General features: G+C 33.5%; 3 protein-coding genes and 2 non-coding genes across 9 annotated transcripts; 2 read left to right on the forward strand and 3 right to left on the reverse strand.

Moving 5' to 3' along the window:
• Positions 1-656: 656 nt before the first annotated feature.
• R05D7.2 (SPK domain-containing protein) lies at positions 657-3,422 on the forward strand. The gene is made up of 6 exons (NM_060674.4): positions 657-922; positions 974-1,152; positions 1,667-1,780; positions 1,834-2,194; positions 2,930-3,160; positions 3,208-3,422. The coding sequence occupies exons 2-6, from the start codon at positions 977-979 to the stop codon at positions 3,268-3,270; spliced, it is 945 nt and encodes a 314-aa protein (NP_493075.2). The 5' UTR covers positions 657-922; positions 974-976; the 3' UTR covers positions 3,271-3,422.
• Positions 3,423-13,030, reverse strand: R05D7.3 (the record flags this gene model as incomplete). Of its 5 annotated transcripts, none has more annotated exons than NM_001377658.2 (7): positions 3,423-3,867; positions 4,480-4,583; positions 4,816-5,033; positions 5,087-5,161; positions 5,335-5,436; positions 12,385-12,469; positions 12,910-13,030. In NM_001377658.2, 5 exons carry the CDS (start codon positions 5,371-5,373, stop codon positions 3,605-3,607), a joined length of 699 nt encoding a protein of 232 aa, NP_001364813.1. The 5 variants fall into 5 exon arrangements, with proteins under 5 accessions (NP_001364813.1, NP_001368152.1, NP_001263528.1 ...); NM_001381226.1 differs by having other exon boundaries at positions 3,605-3,867; positions 12,910-12,986; NM_001276599.3 differs by lacking the exons at positions 12,385-12,469; positions 12,910-13,030 and adding an exon at positions 8,084-8,143 and having other exon boundaries at positions 3,605-3,867.
• On the forward strand, positions 8,954-9,160 carry R05D7.8. The gene has a single exon (NR_050637.1). It is a non-coding gene; the product is annotated as an Unclassified non-coding RNA R05D7.8 (non-coding RNA).
• R05D7.6 lies at positions 8,973-9,159 on the reverse strand. Its single transcript, NR_000140.1, has one exon. It is a non-coding gene; the product is annotated as a small nuclear RNA R05D7.6 (small nuclear RNA).
• A 3,271-nt stretch (positions 13,031-16,301) lies between the features above and the next one.
• On the reverse strand, positions 16,302-18,502 carry abhd-11.2 (sn-1-specific diacylglycerol lipase ABHD11). Its single transcript, NM_060676.7, has 6 exons — positions 18,330-18,502; positions 18,000-18,276; positions 17,824-17,943; positions 17,558-17,765; positions 16,521-16,632; positions 16,302-16,462 (listed from the first exon to the last, which is right to left on the reverse strand). Exons 1-6 carry the CDS (start codon positions 18,414-18,416, stop codon positions 16,367-16,369), a joined length of 900 nt encoding a protein of 299 aa, NP_493077.1. The 5' UTR covers positions 18,417-18,502; the 3' UTR covers positions 16,302-16,366.
• Between the last annotated feature and the right edge of the window lie 8 nt (positions 18,503-18,510).

The raw sequence follows: 18,510 nt of genomic DNA on the forward strand, positions 1-18,510 counted from the left end.
CTGATCCATGGTCAGTTGTCGAATTGGACCCCGTGACGCCCTCGCAAACATAGTAAACAAGAAACACAGAGAGAAAATTGGAGAAATAGTTTGGAGAAGTGAGAAGCGCAGGCATTTCTGCGTCTCCTCTTGGGGTGAACTGCGCAAGATTCATGGCCTTATATTCTGTTTTTTGAAAGTTCGGAAAGCAGTAGGGTAAAAATGAAAATAAATAACAACATGTTTACATTGTAGTAGGAAGAAATATTTATTCAACAGAAATAGAGGTTCAATGGTCATCTGGTGTCTAGCGGGAACTTTCCATGAAATTTATTTTTTACAAAAATTTTCTGATTTTTAATGCAGAAAAATTTCAAAATAACTGAGAAATTAACAGTAGGCTCCAAAACAAATTACCTAGAAATTTTTTGAAGTTCCTCCAATAATTTTTGGGTTTAACTTTTTTTGCTGGAAATTCAAAAAAATTTGCAAAAAGTTTTGGAAGCAAATTCAAATTTTTAGAGAAAAATATTGGCCAAAACCTAGCAATTTTTGATCGGAATTTTGGCGGGAAATTTGGTTTTCTGAAAAATACTTTTGCAGGGAAATTCAAACTTTTTGGAAAAAATAAACGTAGTTGAAAACTAAAAATTGCTGAGAAAAAATTAGGAAGGAAAATCAAAATTTTTCGAGGAACTAACGGTTTAAGAAAATTCTGAAAAATTTGTGGAGAAACTCAAATTTTTTGATAAAACATTTCGGCGGAAAATTCAAAGTTTTTGAGAAAAAAATGTCAGTGGAAAATTCAAATTCTTCAGCAAAAAACCACTTTCCGTGAGACCTCCAAAATAATAACCACGTGGATGAAAAATTATTACCACGCGGATGAAAGTTTCAAATTTTAATCATTACCGCTTCTCTACTCTTCAAATTTACCAGTTCGGTAAGATTTTATTTCTTTTTTCACTTTCAAGTTCTCATGTTCCTTTTTCAGATAATGTCTCCTGTGCGAAAATCATCTCAAAATTCTGCAAAACTGTCAGATTCTGAGCTTTTGAGCTTTTTAATCCATGAAACAAAAGATGCAACAGAGCCAATAATGGCTAAATCTGTATTCATAAAGTGCAAGAAACTGGAAACGATCGAGAAAACTTGGCAGTGCTATTTGAGTCGGTATGTGGATTAGGCATAAAATAGGCGTGTAGGCATGCAGGTGTAGGTAGGTAGGCAAGCATGCAAGAAGTTGACACAACAGTGCGGTAGGCGAGCATCGGGTAAGTTTGTAGGCTGACACGTGCCTCGTCAACAAGAAGAGGAAAAATATACGGTCAGGCATGAGGTAGGCACGTAGGCAGTCAGTCATGACATGGGCATAAGGTATATATACAGAAAAGTACGGGGTAGGCAGGAATACATAAGGCTGGCAGGCAGACCTAGATGAGGCAGATGCATTGACCAGCATGCTCTAGGCACGCAGGCAGGGATGAGGTAGGTATGTAGGCGATCGAGTAGGTAGCTCGAGACGAGACAGATGATTAGGCAAATTTGTGACGTCTAGTGTTAAAAAATGCGCGCCTGCCTTGAAAGGCCTACGCTTGCCTTCACGTGATTATTTCAAGCTAATCGAGTAGGTAGATAGGTAGGTAGGTAGGCCTCCTTGCCATTTGAAACTAAAATAATTTTGCAGATTCACGAGAAAACTTGCACCATTGATGGAAGACTTCAACACCCACTCAGTAGATTCCCGTGCTCGGACGATGTTTGCCTTGGCTGGACGCGTCGAGCCCAGTTTTTTTGAATTGTAAGATATACTTTCTTTGTTTTTGATATCGCAAAGTTTAATAAAAATTGCAGACTTCAAATCCATGCCAATGTGCAACTAGATGAGATGAGCAGAATTTGTAAATATAAATCGAAAAAGGGGAATCTGCAATTTGAAGGATGTCATAGCCGGTCGGCAAAGATAAGAAGAAGACATATTGAAAAACTGAAAAAGCCAAACATTGTTAGAACAGATGATTTCGATGTGAAAATGGAGGAAGAAATCGAGCAGGAGCCTGAGGATCTTCCTGTGGAGGTTGCACTTCAGCCGAATGAAATAAGTTTGCACAAACTTTTGAAACAAATGAGACAAATGCTCGTGTTTCTGGATTCGAACGGATTCACATCAATCAGGCAGAAAATCGACGATTCGATTAAATTTTCACGCGATGAGGTTGGGATTTTTTACGTGCCTCCTTAGCCGGCCTAGGTACTTGTCTCATACCTTCATGCCTGCCTGCCTGGTTGCCTTTCTTCGCGCCTACATGATGTCTACCAGCCTACCTGTCTCTGTTGTAATCTAGGGCCTGCCTACGCGTCTTCCTCATGCTTACCTACAATATATATCTTATACCTTCATGATTACCTGCCTAGTTATATCTTGCTTGACATATCGCGCTTATCTTGTGCCTACCTTGTGCCTACCTCGCGTCTTGCCTACTTTTTGCCTTTCTACGTAAATACCTCATGCCTGCCTACGTACCTGCGTCATCCGCTCATGCCTACAACCTGCCATACTGCCTACCAGTCTCTATTCTTATCTAGGGCTTGTCTACATTCCTATTGTATAGCTTCATGATAAACTGCTTGCCTGCCTAACTATGTCAAGCCTGCCACATCATGCCTATCTTGTGCCTGCCTCATGCCTGCCTACGTACCTGCTTCATCCGCTCATGACTACAGTCGGTCTTCCCACATGCCTACAACCTGCCTAACTGCCTACCTATCTCTATTCTTATCTAAGACTTGCCTACATTTATATCGCATACCTTCATAATTACCTGCTTGCCTACCTAGCTATATCATGCAATGCCACCTTATGCCTATCTTGTGCCTACCTCCTGCGTGCCTACATACTTATTTCAAACTTTTGGAAACATAAGCTATTAAACATAAGGTGAATTTTCAGGCACTCCCAGATTCACTAATCGTTCTGACTCTTGACGGAATGTTCACTGGAGCTTCTCGTAAATTCCGACCGTCCGTGGATCCTTCTCGAGCACAACAACATGATCAATGGAATGCTCGAGTGTTGTTGATTGTATATCTTTGTTTTTTATACGCGACAGATTCACCGCGTCTTAAGAAGTTCCGGAGTAGAGTCAAGCAAAAAGTCGATGATCCTGAGATTAAGGAGAAGGTTGTTCATTCTACTAGTCTATTTCAACCAACTTAAAACATTTTAAGGTGATATTGCTCCGTGACATTCAAATTATTTTCGAATACACACTCGTCATCATTTCACACTGATTATGGATTTTTTTTCAAATTTTATAGCAATTTATGTGCTTTTTTGTGAGATTATTATTTAAATTTTCAATTATACGACTGAAATCTTTTTTGTAATTGTATTTAACGATTTTTTTCCACGGATTTTTCAGAATAAATCCACTTGACTTCGATTTTATTTATTTTTTTGTTGGAGAAATTAACAAATTTATTAGCTCTTTTTCCAGAAATATACAGAAAGTCGCAAAAGCTGCAAGTGATCATGATTATGAAACGCTCAACAATTTGTGGCAAACCCGGCAAAAAAAATTGAAAGGGAAAGGCAAAAATAACAAAATCCTAAAATTCCAAATAATCACTCCATTTCTGACGCTAAAATTTCCAGCCGAAGTTTGGGAGTTTTCGACGATTTTTTCGGCTTTTCAGAAATCTCAGAAATTTCAGTTATTTCTTCAGTTTCTGTATTTCCGAGATCTTCAGATGTTACAGCATCATCTTGCGGATTCGTGCTCAAATCAACGAGTCCGGAGGTTGTCGCATCGTTTTGCTCAATTTCTTGAAGCTCGGATTCTTGGAAAAATTGATCATCCGGTGGTGGTACGGTAGCGTCGTCGGATTCTGCAAAAAATTATTGAATATCCGACCAATCAGCGATGCACGGTCGCCGTTGCTGGTTGATTGGCATCAACTAATCAGCAATGAGGGTCTCCGTTTCTGATTAATTGAAACCGTCCAATCAGCAGTTTAGAGAGGGCTTGGCCAACGTCACTGGCTGGCTGGCGCCAACCAATCAACGATGAGGACAGTCTTCGCTGATTGGTTGAAACCACCGACCAATCAGCAATTCAAAGAGGGCGTGGCCAACGTCACTGATTGGTTGGCGTTGCCCAATCAGTGCTGCAGGACCACCGCCGGTGATTGGATGACGCTGACCATTCAGCAAAGCGGGGAGGAGGCCAGGGTTGCCTATTGGTTTACGCTGACCAATCAGCGATTTAGCGCCAGCATCGTTAATTGGTTGATGCTGTCCAATCAGCGATGTAGGGCCTCCATCGCTCATTGGTCGATGCTGACCAATCAGCAAAGCTGTGAGGGAGCCAGGATCACTGATTGGTCGTTTCTGACCAATCAGCTACGCAGGAAACCAGGTTTGCTGATTGGTCGGCCCTGGCCAGTCAGCAAATCCGGACCAAAGTCGCTGATTGGTCCCAGCATGTGCTACAAACTCACGCAGCCTAGACTCTGATCCTCCCCGATGTGTCAATGAGATGTCCGTCAGGGAATCCACGTCAGCAAGTGGGGCCAGACGATTGGCATCCAGGGTGACAAATCTTCTGAAAATTTGAATATGAGGAAGTTGTGCTTGTGTGTGATGTCTGCTTCTCTGCGTCTCTTCCTCACTCTCTTCACTCTCTTCACTCTCTACCCACGCCAACTTCAAACCCTCACACCTCGCTACCCTTTACAGCTATCAAAAAATTTCCAACTGACAAAATATTTCAAATTTTCTTCTTTTCAATTTACTAGTTGGCAACTTTTCTCTAACTCTAGCCACAACGAAGATACCTTCCATCTCCAAAAAATGATTCCTTTCCCTCATCATCATCAATAAAAACATCATTATGCTCGGCTTTCTCCTCTTCTTCCGATATTAATCGTCGTCGCTTCTGAAGAATCGACTCTTCTGTGATGATTTGTGCATGTTTGTCACGGCTCTCCAGGGTTACTACGCAGGCGATTATGAGGATAAATGAGCCGATTCCCATGAGGATTGGACCGAGGTACTGTAATAGCAATTATTGAATAATTTTTTTTTGTTTTAGGGAAACCGACTAACCTGCATACTCTTAAGCTGATATTGTATCATTCTGTCGTAGGAGACCTTTTCAGAACCATCGATTATTTCTACTTTCTGTAAAGGAAAAAAGTTTAGTTTTTGGTTTTTGTACCCTTTTCAAAGTCCTATATCTCCCTAATCATAAGAGGTATCAAAAAATGTTCAACTCTCAAAATGTTTATACTTTTATGGTTAACATTTTGCTAGTTGACAACTTTTTCATAACTCTACCCATTGCATAGACTCACCTCCGAGAAATGTTTGTCGAAATATCCTAAAACCGTCATGGCAAGGCCGACGCAAATGATGATGCATCCGAAGATAACCGCCCGGCAGGCTGCCCATACTGTCTGAAAATATTTTTAAAATTATTGAAGGGTTTTTTAAAAGTTAGGATTTTATATTTTTATTTTTTGAAAAAAAGTTAACTTTAAAAAAAAATTTTAATTTTTTTAGTCGAGCAAAAAGTGTTTTCAATTTACATTTTTGTGAAACATGTGTTTTAAAATTTATTGAAATAATTTTAAAATTTTTTACGGCAAAAATTTCCGAAAAAAGTGATTTTTTTTTAATTTTCTGAAAAAAAAAATTATCTAGGGTATCTAGGCAGGCAGGCATGCCTACCTACAAAAAACCTACTTTTTCCATATTTATAGCGCTAAATTTGCAGATTCTCCTATCAAAAAAATAGCAGTAATAGTACAGCTCACAGATATTTTGGTTCTCTCAAATAACTGCTCTTTGTGCACAAGAAACTGCACAAAATTGCAGTGTCAAGTACCTCAAAAAGTACTTGAAAAATGGACACAGAAAATATATTGAAATTGCTTTTAAAAAATTCCTATTTTTCTAGGATTTTTTTCAAAACGCCGAAAAAAATCCAATTTTCTGGAGAAAAAAAAAGGAGGGGCCTCCAAATGAGCCTTCCTTGGGACAGTTTGTATAAATTTCTGCGTCTCTTCTGTCTCTAAACAATTTTTTCTGCTTTTTTCGTCACAAAATGATAAATGGAAGAAGGATAATCTGGTCGCGTCAGGGGCCGGAGGGAAGGGAAACATGGGAAAATAGGAAGAAGACAAATTGGTGGATTATTTTTTGGGGATTACCTTTTTGAGAATTTTGTTTTTTTTATTTTGAAGTTTTGATGGGAAAATATTTGAAAATATTTTTGTGAATCTAGATTAAGAACTTGAAAAAAAATTGCTAAAAATTGGATCAGAATTTGAATTTTTGAATGATTTTTCCACCAACATAATGATAAAAAATATTTAATTTTGGCAAGAAATTCAATTTTTTTATAATTTTGAAAAAATTATAAAAAATTTTAATTTTAATTTCTCACTAAAAAATTAAATTAAGTTTCAAAAATTATGAATTCAAATATTTATTGAATTCTAAATTATTTTAGCGGAAAATTTGAAATTTAATTTTTTAAAGTTTTGGGCGTTTTTTGAATTAAATTTGGCGAGAAATTAAACTTTTTATTATTTTTCAATTACTAAAATTTTTAATTTGAATTTCTCATTAAAAACGAATTAAAATTTGAATTTTCTTAAAGTTTAAAATTGAGTTTCAAAAATTATGGAAAGAGCGGAAAATTCAAATATTATTATTTTTAATTTTCTGAAATTTTAAAATTTAATTGAATTTTAAACGACTTTGGCGGGAATTCGAAATTCAATTTTTAAAACTTTTGTGGGAAATTCAAATGTTAGTTTTTTATTTTTCAAATATTTTCTGATTAAAAATTTAAATTAATAAACATTTGGCGTTTTGTGTTATAATTTTTTAAATTAAATTTGGCGAGAAATACAAATTTTTTTTTTTTAAATCTTTATGCCGGGGAATTCACATTTTATTTTGTCTATTCAAACTTAAATTTTTTATTTTCGCAGTATTGAATTTTTTCAAACATTTCCTAAAAACCGTGATATCTCTAAAAGTTGAGAAACGAGAAAGCCGTGTTTCTCTGCGTCTCCACCTATTTCTCTAACTCTAGGTGCTTACCATAACTTGAGCATCTTTCCATTTCCTAGCATACATGAAAATAATGAAAATGTAGGTGGATAAACATGCAAGGGCTGGGCCAAAATTGGTCTCACAGGAAGAGCCAACTGGGGGGGGGGGGGTGTAGGAGAGGGTGGGAGAGGATATAAAAGTGTGAATAAAATAAAAGAAGGAGGAAGAGGAAGATGATGAAGAAATACATAAAAAGACGAGAATGTGGGTGTGGAGCCAGTGGGTTGCTATGGGAGATTTTATGGGATATGCAGAAGAAGGATGGGTTATGTGATTAATTCGATCAGGAAATTTCTGATATTTTATTTAGATATGAAATTTTAAAAAAATTAATTAAAAATTGAATTTTACCTCAAAAATGTTTTTAAAAATCTGGAGAAAATCTTTTAATCCCGAAAAATAATACTCGACAAAATATTCGAAAAAAATTGAGTTTACCATCAAAATTAATTGAAGAATTTAAAAAATGAAATTTCCCGCCAAATTTCGTAAAAAATTTTAACTTGAAATTTGAATTTCCCGCCCCAAAAATTATTTGGAAAAATCTGATGAAATTTTACATTTTCCGTCAATTCATTTTTTTTTTTGAATTTCTATCAATTAAAATTAAAATTCAAGTGTCCTGGCAAAATTTATTTCTGAAAAACTATATATTTTTGAGAAAATTAAATTTAAATTTAAATTTCGCGCCAAATTTTTAACAAAAAAAAATCGAAAAACTTTTGAATTTCCCGCTAAAAAAAGCTATTTGAGTTTTCTGCTAAAACGAATAAAACAACTTTAATAATACAATTACCTGCCAAAATTAATTTCTCGCAGGTAGACTTTTTCAATCAGTCTAATTATCGAGAGCTACAGTAACCCACAAAAAATCGTGACGAGACCCATAAAAAATTTCAGAAATTTTTAATTCCAAAAAAAAATTAGATAAGAATCTAAAAAAGATTTTTCTTTCAATTTTACTCCACCAAAACTTACTCTCTTGTTAGCCGCGTAATAAGACGCCAAAAATACCCTCCGAGCTCTCAGGCTCACCATTTTCAGTGAGCTTTTTCAGTGAGCTTTTGCCAAAAAATGCTCGAAATTTTGAACTGATAAAAAGTACAAATAAGGTGACAAAGTGGCTCACGGAGCCAAATAATGTCTCTTCTTCTCTTCGTCTCTAATTCTCTTGTTACCTGAGAAAATATGAAGAGAGACTTGTGTATGTGTGGGTAAAAACAAATAGATCTTCCTTCAAGAGAGACTCTGCCCAAGTGGGTGTTCGGTGGGGGCTCGCGGAGCCTGTATAGTAACATTAGGCGGAGTCTGAGCATGAGTTCGATGAGATGGAGCACGCGAAAAGCTAATTTGGAATGAATGAGGGTGCCTAATTGGTGGGTAAATTGTGCTCCAAACTTTGCTCTTTTTCAGTTTTTTGGTGGGGTTTTTTTGGTAAAGGTTGACAACACTTTTGGCTTAGTTTTTTGATGAGCAACAAATATTTGAAAGATTTTTTTAATTTCCCACCAAAATTTGTTTCGAATTTCTAGAGTAAATTGGCGGGAAATTTTAATTTAATTTTTTCAACGAAACAAATTAGCGGGAGAATTTAAGCTTTAATTAAATTTTCTGTCAACAAATTTTGGAAATTTTAAAACATTTTCATTACCTGAAAAAATGAGCAAAACGTGTTGTGAAATTAACTTCCAGTTTAAAAACAAATCAGAAAAATATCCCGTAAATTTTCAGCTTGAACATGTGGTTTTAAGCTTGAACATTTTAAACTTTACAAATGTTTGTATCTTGCCAATATGGAATATTTCGGTCAAAATCTCCGCAACATATCAACATAATATTTAATTTCGTTTATTTTGTCCCCTCGGGGACTGGGCCGAGCCCGGCAGCAGTGCAACGCCAGGACGACCCTTGGGAAGTCGGAGCAAGCCCCGAGTCTTCCCTAGGTTCCAAAAATCATATAACCTTTATTACACTCATTCGAGTGTATACCGTAGGTTAATACGATAAGAACAGATACTACACTTTGATCTTAGCTAATAAGCCGAAGAAGCGATACTGAACGATCGAGGTGGCAGGAGTAGTGGGGAGTGGTGTACCGACAAATCATGGGCGCGCGTGTGCTACTATGAAATGACGGTATAGTGGGAAGAGAGTGGAGGCGCAGACAGAGGCTGGTTGCCAGATGCACATTCATCGGTTCACGTGGTGCCAGGCTGTCCCATTACGGTTTGATCTACAAAAAATTCGGGATTTTTTCCCCAAAAAATGTGCCGTCAGCACGTTCTTTACAATGCAAAATGAGTTGAGAACTCGGTGTCTCTTTTCCCGCGTTTTTTGTAGATCTACGTATAGGGACACTCTGGCACCACGTGCTTGAACTAGATAATGATTTTCAAAATTTATTGAAAAATGTATGAGGTAATTTCAATTACAAATATTTTTAAAAGTATTTTTCCCCTTTTATTCCAATCACCTTTTCATATTGAAATTTGGAATTATCCGTCCTCTCATTAATTGGATAAGAAGGTTGTCCTTCTCGTAACTCATATGTGGCAACTCGTGAATATTGACACTTTCTTGTTGGCATTGACTTTTTGAAATTTATACAAACTAAAATAAGAAATTTTGAAGAAAAATATTTACGGTAATGGCAAGGAAAAAATGGAAGTTCAAAAAATGTCAAATTTCAGTCGAGGGATAAGTAGATTTCAGTCGAGGGATAAGTAGAATTTCAGTCGAGGGATAAGATCTACATATAAAGCTCGGAAAATTTTCAAAATTTTCTATTTTTAAAATAAATTTTGAGCTTGTTAAAATCAGAAAAATGAGAGAAAACTTCAAAAAAACTAACATAAGTTGTAATTTGAGCTGAAAATATGAAAACTGAAATTTTTCAAAAATAAAAAAAATCTTGTCTAACACTGTGAGACAATAGAGTAGTAGAAAATTTTTTTTTAATTTTTTCTGCAGATTATGGATATATCTCAGAACATTATCCAAAGCTTTAATAGTCAAAAAAAAAGAAGTTTGCAAAAAGAAAATTATTAGGGAAAAAATTTAAAATTGCAAATTTAAATTCAGTCAGTTTTGAAAAAAAAATACCTATAAAAATACTGTAAATTAATAGAAATAGGTTTTCATATAGCATTTTGAAAAGAAAAATCTAACCCTTTTCAATCTACCAGACCTATTTCAAAACGGAAACGGTTTTAAAAAATAGAAATTTCCAAATTTTAATGGGTAAACAAAAATATTTTTCAATTTTCTACACAAATTTTTTTAGCTAAGAAATCAATGAAACCTATAGAAAACCCCAGTAAAAGAATGGTGTGAACATTGCAAACACCCATACTTTAATTAATTGGATTTCTGGGGTTGGAGGTGGTAGAAAAGAGGATTAAGGTTCTAGAAAAATTCAATTTTTTTTCCTCTAATTTTTTACGATATATAGAATTTAAAATGAAAATTCTTATAGTAACGCTAAGAAGAAAAATCTCTGCACTTTCGCTATAAAAAAGTGGGCTCAGCGAGCTTGTTAGATGCCACTTCTTTGCTCATTTTTGTGGTGTTAGTGACCACAGAGAGTGTCAACGGAAGCATGTTTAAAGAAAATAGGCTAGAAAAAGAGGGATAAACATATATCTATGCATTTAGAATTATGGAACATTTATGGATGAAGATGATGAATTTTTAAGTGTTTAGGAACGGTCTTAACAAATTTTTTTTGAAAATATAATACATTTTAAGCCTGAGCTTTTAGTGTAGTATGATTTTCAAGTTTCAATATGTCAAGAACTTTTTCTACTAAAACCATTTTCTTTAAAAGTGAGTCTGATTTCCTAAGTTCTGCTCTTTTCACCAAAAATTTAAATAATTTCACGTCATGCAAAATTGAATAAAAAATTGAATTTTAGAAGAACGGGAAAATTTTCTTCAAGAAATTTCGATGACGTCACCAAGTGGTAGAATGTCCGTTTTTGTTTCTTTAGATTTTTTGAGAGCCTGAGGGGAGGGGGCCTACGCCTACGCCTATGCCTAAGCCTAAGCCTAAGCCTATGCCTATGCCTTAGACCAATCCCAAGCCTAAGCCTATGCCTAAGCCTGGGCCTAAGACTGGGTCTAAGCCTAAGCATAAGCCTAAGCCTAATCCTAAGCTTAAGCATAAGCCTAAGCCTAACTTAAGGAATGAAAATTCCAAAAAAAAAGGAAAAAAAAACGCCTGGTGCGAATGAACGACTAAATTTCCGGTAACTGAAGCTGAGAGGGGGCTCGCTGAGCAACAACCAGCCAAAACCGGGAGTTTTCCATCATCCAAAAAAAATTGAGAAAGCCATATTGAATTTATATGTCCGGTTTGAAAGTATGCTCAAAAATGCTCCTTTGGGAACTTATTTGCATTTGAATTTCAAGAATACTTACTCTCTGCAAGAAGACAGATGCAGTCAGGGATTAAGAGGTTTTGAAGTGGAATCGGAAGGGACAGGAGGGGGACATGGAGACATGAGAAAGTGTGCTTTAGTTTCAAAAAAGTTTCAAAAAAAAAAAAGGATTTTGTTTGAAAATTTAAAAAAATCCGGAAATTTTGAAATGAAATTTTATCAGTGAATTTCAAATTTATTCCACCAATTTTTAATCTTTCTAAAAGTGGTTTTGGTATATTTATATAATTTTGAATTTGGAACTTTTTTTTCTAAACCTTCAATTTTTCGAATAAAAATGTCTGCAAATTGTTCGGTGAGCCCTGAGCAATTTTTCAACTAATAAAAATAGTCAAAAAAAAAATCCACGACTTTGGAGCAATTTTACTAGCTTCTAAAATAGTGACATTTCAAAAAATTGAAACTTTTTGATTGAAAACTCTTATTTCAGGTAAATTTCCGATTTTTTCTTCTCAAAAGTTTGCAAAAATGAGCCCGACAGACTCCAAATGTTTCTTCCCATGTGGGGAAAAAAATGAAACTCAATAACTTTTTTCTCCCCATTTCAATTCCACCTATTCAATTCGAACGACAATTTGTACCCAATTTTTTTTCAACTTTTTGCAACTATTTTCTCTTGGAACCAATTTTCTGGGTTTTTTAATCTAAAAATTAAAGTAAAGTAACTTATTTTTATGGTTTTTTGTGGATCTTAAAATACATGAAATACTATTTTTTGAAAAAATGTCAGTAAAAAATTGTTTTTTTTTTTTAATTTTTTATGTCTTTGTGTTGTTTTGTATTTTTATTTTCAGTTGTATTTTTAAAAATTTATGAAAAAATTATTTAAAAAAAACGAACCTTTGCATCAGCCTTCTTTTTGATAATTATCCTCGGTTTCCGATTCTTCTCATTTTCCTTTTTCTTCATTTGAGCTGCTAGCATTCTAAAAAAGTGGTTGAACTGTACCTATTTTGAAATGTTATTTTGAAGCAAAAAACTAGAAAAGCACATTTTTTAAACTTCTGCCTCTAAAATTTCAATTCAAAATTGGATTTTTTTTTTGAAAAAAATCTAAAAAAATCTTCAATTTAACATTTTCTATAAATTTTAAAAACAAAACAACAAGCTTTGGAGCAACAGAAAAGTCCAAAAAAGTTAGGATTTGATTTCTCCCATTTCTGCCCAATTTAGCAACTGATAATCCGATTTGAAAAGGTCTCGGTTGCGTAAAAAGAGTTTTAAATTAAATTAGCGTTTTCCCAAAATACTGCCGACAGTTGTTAAAATTTTGAAATTTTTGTAGTACAATTTTGTGAAAGAAAGTTTAAAATGTTCGGTTCTTTTTAGACAAATTTCTGACATTTTTTGTAAATTTGTCCTTACCTATTCTGCGGTAATTGGTTCAAATCCGACAAATTTATTTTTCCAATTCCAAGCGAGACACCACGTGCGGCCATCATCTTGAAAATTGTGGGCAGAGGTGGAGGTAGCGGGTGAAAATCTGGAAATTTTTGAAACTTATTTAAATAAAATTATATCTTTAATATCAAGAGTTACAAGAAAATTGTCAACTGGACAAATGTTGCAATTAAAATTTCACATACTTTGTTAGTTGGAAACTTTTTTCTATCTTTAACCGTTTTGGAGATATGAGGGTTTGAAATTGGGAGAGTTAGAGAGAAAGAGAGCGCAGAGAGGGGAGATTGTCTCGCAGTCTGCGTCTCCTCCTCCTCACTCTCTCTCGCACTTGAACTTCAAGTTTCCGTATTTTTGTAACAGCTAGATCCAAAAAAGTGGTAGAAAATCCTAGAAAAATTTCAGATTTTTCTTTCCGAAAAAGGAGACGAAAAAGGGAATTGTCAAGGGATTGGAAAGCAACAATTTAGAATTCAATGGCTTCTTCTTTTCCCTTTTTATGCGTGGGTAGATCACAAGAAGAAGAAGCAGAAGAAGAGGAAGAAGCCGTGAAAATTCCAGTAGAAAACTGCTCAAAAACCCCGAAAGCTATTCAATTATTCAGCTTCTTTGCGGGCTCAGAAAAGTCTTCAGAATAATGAAAAGAAGAGAAAGAAAGGAAAACATTTTTCCCCTTTTTTAGAAGTCATTTTTTATTCTTGGATGAAATATTCGAATATGTAAATTCATGAATATTTATGAAAACTGGATAAATTTGAACTTTTATGATCGAAGGATTTGAAGGAAATGACGTAAAGGGCATTGGGAGGAGGGAAGAGAGAGAAAAAAGCGGACCCGCAAGATGTCGGCTGCTATGGAAAATTTTAATTTTATTTGTATCGGTTTTGTCTCAGGGGATTTAAAAAATTTGTTGGCGAAAAATGAAAACGGAATTTTGGTCGGAAATTAAAATTGTTATAGGAAAATTTTGAGCCGAAAATTTGAAATTTTATTTTCAAAAATTTTGGTGGGGAATTCAAAATTTTTGGAAAATTTGACGGGGAATAAAAGTTTTAATTTTTCAGGAAATTATAAATTTTATCTAATTTTTTTCGATAATTTTGGATGAAAATTAATTTAATTTTGTTATCTTTAAAAATTTCTAAGAAATTCAAATTTTATTTTTTAGAAAATTTTTGACTGAAAATTCAATTTTTCAAAATTTTGGCAAGACATTTTGGCGGGAAGTTGAAACTAAATTTTTCCAGAAAAATTTATCAGAATTTTCAAATTTTTACAAAAAAAAATTCAATTATTTTCAAAATTTAATTTGGCGGATAATATATCGGCGGAAAATTCGATTTTTTATTTAATTATTTTTTCAAAAAAGTTCAAATATTCAAAAAAAATTTTGCGGGAATTTAAATTTTTTACAGAACATTCTGGCGGAATATTCAAAATTTAAAAAAAAAAAAAAAAAGAAAAAAATTTTTGCGAAAATTTAAATGTTTTCAAAAAAACATTTTTTAATATGATTTTTAACCAGATTTGATTCAATGTTTCATTATTCAAAAAATTAGTAGGCGCGTAGGCAGGCATGAGGCATAACTAAAAAATGTTTTTTCAAACCTAATTTCAGTCGATTTTTGCTTCAAAAAGCGCAAATCAGAAAGCTCACTCCCATAAATTTTTACGACTTCCACTACTACAAAACTTAATCCACATGACCTGAAATTTCGAGAAAAAGCTCCAAAAAAATAAGGACAAAGAAAAATGAAAAAAGAAGGGGAAAAAGTAATTGGAGAAGAAGTCACAAGAAGAAGAAGGTGGACAAGATAGATATCTCTGCGTCTCTACTCTCTCTCTCTCTCTCTCCTCTACGGAGCTCCGCGAGCTTCAGAGGTCCCTCTTCACTAGCTGTTTGGAAAAGAGAAGAATGAAAATGTCAGAGAGGGGGACAGAGAGACGCAGAGAAAAAGAACGGATGGATGAAAAAAGAAGAGAATAAAGGAGATTCTAGTTTTGAACAGCAATTTTTTGACGGACGGAGAAGGACGGGTGGAGATTGACATTTATGGACATTTTTGACTTTTTTGTGTTGTGCAAAAACTTATGGTCCATTTTTTGAGAAGCGTTAGTAGCTTAAAAATGGTTAAAATTCTCTGAAAAATTTAATTATGAATTTCCGCCAAAATTTTTTTTTTGGAAAACTCAAATATCTCTGTAATTTTTTTTTAATTTAAAATTTCAATTCGCAGATAATTTTTTGAAAATTATACAATTTTAAAGTTGAATTTACCGAGAATTGTTTAAAATTTGAACTTCCCGCCAAAATGCTCTGAACCAAAATGTTTTTTTTTAATTTTAAAATTTTCAATAATATCGTGAGGATTTATTACGGGAACACAAAATTTTGAGAATGCGTATTTTGCAGCATATTTGAAGTGCAAAATATCTCGTAGCGAAAACTACAGTAATTCTTTAAATGACTACTGTAGCACTTGTGTCGATTTCCGGGCTAGATTTTTGAAACGAATTTCGGGTTTTCCATTTTCATTAGTTTTTTCGTATTATTTTCTGGTGCTGAATTAACATTCAATAGATGAAGTCCGTAAATCGCCACAAACGCTACAGTAGTCATTTAAAGAATTACTGTAGTTTTATGGGATATTTTGCGCGTCGAATATGTTGCGCAATACGCATTCTCAGAATTTCGTGTTTCCGTAATGAAAATTATTTGAATCTCCCACCGAAATGTTTTGAAATATTTGAATAAAAATTGAATTTCGATTTGAATTTCCCGCCAAAATAATTTTTGGAGATATTATTTTTTCTAATTTTTTTTTGTTGAAAAAGTAAATTTGAATTTCCCTAAAGTGTTTTTAACTGGAATTTCGAATTTCGACTGACTACAAACTACGATTTGCAGACTACAAACTACAACAGGAGAAACATATTGGAAGTATTTTTCAAATAATTTTCCAATTAAAAATCTGAACAAATTCTTTAAAAAAATTGAAAAACAACATTTTTTTTTGAATTTTTTCCTATAAAAACGAGAAAATGGCTAATTTCCGGATGGCTGATTCTTTTCAATATTTTCTCTTTTTTCAATTTCTCAATGAGAAAAAACGGAGAAAAAAAGGAGTTTTACGATGAAGCTCCTGTGCTCCCAAAAAAAAAGGGGATACAAATTGAGATACAGCACAGGAAATTACGGAGACACAGACATGCGAATGCGAAATTAATTGGATTCGATGGTCCTGCGGATACAAGCTCGCTCCGTTGAGAAATAATAAAAATTCGAATTTTCGGGTTCCTGTGTAGGCGGAATTGTTGCTCTCCGTGCCTATTTTTTGTATTTTCTCTGAATTTTCAGTATATTTTATTTTCAGTATAAAAAAAATCAAATAACTATTCATTTTTCTAATTACAAAAAAAAATTCTATGGCTTCAAAAATTTATAGACAGAATTGATGAAAAGTTGAGGTTTTTCAGCGTGAACCCAGTGGCCAGAGTCCGGAATCGCGTCGAATTGGACCTGAAAAATGAGATTTTTTAAGATCAAATTCAATTTTTTGCAGAATTTTCAAGCGAACCTGTGGAAAAAGGCATTTAATATCGGGTTTATGATCGTCTGGAACATATCCTGAATTTGCTCCGTGGAGAAAGAGAGTGGGGCCTCGGAAACTGCCAACTGGGAGGGTATATCTGGAAAAATTTAATTTCGAATTAGAGTTTTTGAAAAAATTATAGATTTTGATAAAGAAAAAGGGTCTGAATTTTTGAAAATTCGGCGAAAAAATAGAAAAAAAAATTGGAAAATGTGTTTTTTTAAAAAATGTGGCAAATTGGAGATTTTTAGCTAAATTTAACCGTAAAATGTTTTCGATTTTTTTAAAATCTTTGTTTCATAATTGAAAAAAAATTAGCTTTATTTTTAACTAAGAAAAAAAGGTCAGAAAAAAATTTGTTTGTTTTTTATTTTTTAACCAAAATATTTTTAAAGTTTTTTTCCTTAAAATTTCAAAAACTTTTTTTCAGAAAAAAAAGTCCAAAACGATTTAAAACATTAAAAAAAAATTTTTTTTCGAAAAATTGGAAAAATTTACCTTTTTTGATATTTTAAAATTCGAAAAATTCAACATTGTTTTAATTCTGTAGATGATTTTTTCCTATTTTTGTTTTTCTATTTCTAACTTAAACAAATTAATTTTTCAGGAAAAAAAGAACAAAAAACGAGATTTTTTTTTAATTTGAAATGTTTCTAAAAAATAGGAAAAAAATTAAGTTTTTTTTAGGTTTTTTCAATTTTTTTTTCAGAAAACCGTCTAAAATGAGATTAAGATTTAAAAAAAATTTCAAATTTTTATTTGATATTTCAAAAAATCAAAATTGAACAAAAAATTTGAAATTTTCGACAATTTTTAGAAAATCGAAAAAAATTGTTTTAATTTTCTAGATGGTTTTTTTTTTGTAAATTTATGCGCTTTTTCAGACAATTTTTGCTCAAAAAATAGAAATTTAGCTAAAAATCTACCAGAATGTGCAAAAATAAAGTTTTTAACACAATTTCTAGGTTTTCGGCAATTTTCGTCAATTTTTCGCTAAAAAGCTTCAGATTTCTCTCCAGTACCCCAAAATCTCATCCACATGGCTATCGATCGTATTAATATTGATTTTCCACTCCATTTGCCCCTCATTTTCACTCGACGGCTGCAAATTTGTGAGAATAAATTGGCGCATTGCCAAGTCTGGAATCGCCGATTCAAGATCCTTGAGAATTTCCTTTCGAGTGCGACAAAGATCCACGTTTCGCATGGTTTTGATGAGCTCTCGGAATTCTGGAAAAAGAAAATTGGGGGATTTTTGAAAAAATTAAAAAAAAAATTTTTTTCAGACCTAAATGCCGCCTGGAATATCCCTTGGGTGATACATCCTCCACAATCAATTTTTCGATTCGATCACTCCATTTTGAGTCGATTGCAAGCCTCATGACAATTTTTCCACCCATTGAGTGGCCTGAAATTAAAAAAATATATATAAAAATTTTTTTTTTTAATTTTTCAAAATTTTACCTAATAAATTAACCCTAGTTTTCTTGGTTTCCTCCTTGACTTTATCAATAAATAATACTAAATCCTCTGCCATTTCTGTATAAGACATAGTTTCGGTATGCGGTGAGCTTCCATGATTCCGCACGTCTACCGCATACACTGGAGCCTCTAACTTCTTGTGCAGCGCCTTTCCGACAGAGTTCCAGTTCTGTTTTTGCCCGAATAATCCATGAACAATTACTAAAGGAGAATTTCTATCGAGTTCTGGTGATGAGTAGCTGGCGTATGTCATGGGAACCTGGAAAATATATATTTTTGGTTTTTTGAGAAAAAACTGATTTTAAAACTTACCGGTGCGAATTTTCGGCAAGAAGTGTGAATATTTTTTGCATTTTTTGAATTGGAAATCGTTTTCGCTAAATTTCGGCTTACTAGCATTGTGAAAACCGGTTTTAAAACCTGCTAAAAACAGAAAAAAGTGAACAAAAATAAATAAAAAGTACAGTGCTACGATACTCCGAAATAACGCTAG

Source organism: Caenorhabditis elegans, chromosome I (assembly GCF_000002985.6).
Source record: "Caenorhabditis elegans chromosome I".
Classification (NCBI taxonomy): Eukaryota; Metazoa; Nematoda; class Chromadorea; order Rhabditida; family Rhabditidae; genus Caenorhabditis; species Caenorhabditis elegans.

Bases quoted from the DNA above. Each gene is read 5' to 3' on its own strand.
- R05D7.2 (NM_060674.4), top strand. From the start codon at position 977: ATGTCTCCTGTGCGAAAATCATCTCAAAATTCTGCAAAACTGTCAGAT. The intron at 1,153-1,666 runs GTATGTGGATTA...ATAATTTTGCAG, and splicing joins TGGCAGTGCTATTTGAGTCG to ATTCACGAGAAAACTTGCAC. The intron at 2,195-2,929 runs GTTGGGATTTTT...GTGAATTTTCAG, and splicing joins TTAAATTTTCACGCGATGAG to GCACTCCCAGATTCACTAAT.
- abhd-11.2 (NM_060676.7), bottom strand. From the start codon at position 18,416: ATGCTAGTAAGCCGAAATTTAGCGAAAACGATTTCCAATTCAAAAAAT. The intron at 18,277-18,329 runs GTAAGTTTTAAA...TATATTTTCCAG, and splicing joins CTTGCCGAAAATTCGCACCG to GTTCCCATGACATACGCCAG. The intron at 17,944-17,999 runs GTAAAATTTTGA...TTTTAATTTCAG, and splicing joins AACTAGGGTTAATTTATTAG to GCCACTCAATGGGTGGAAAA.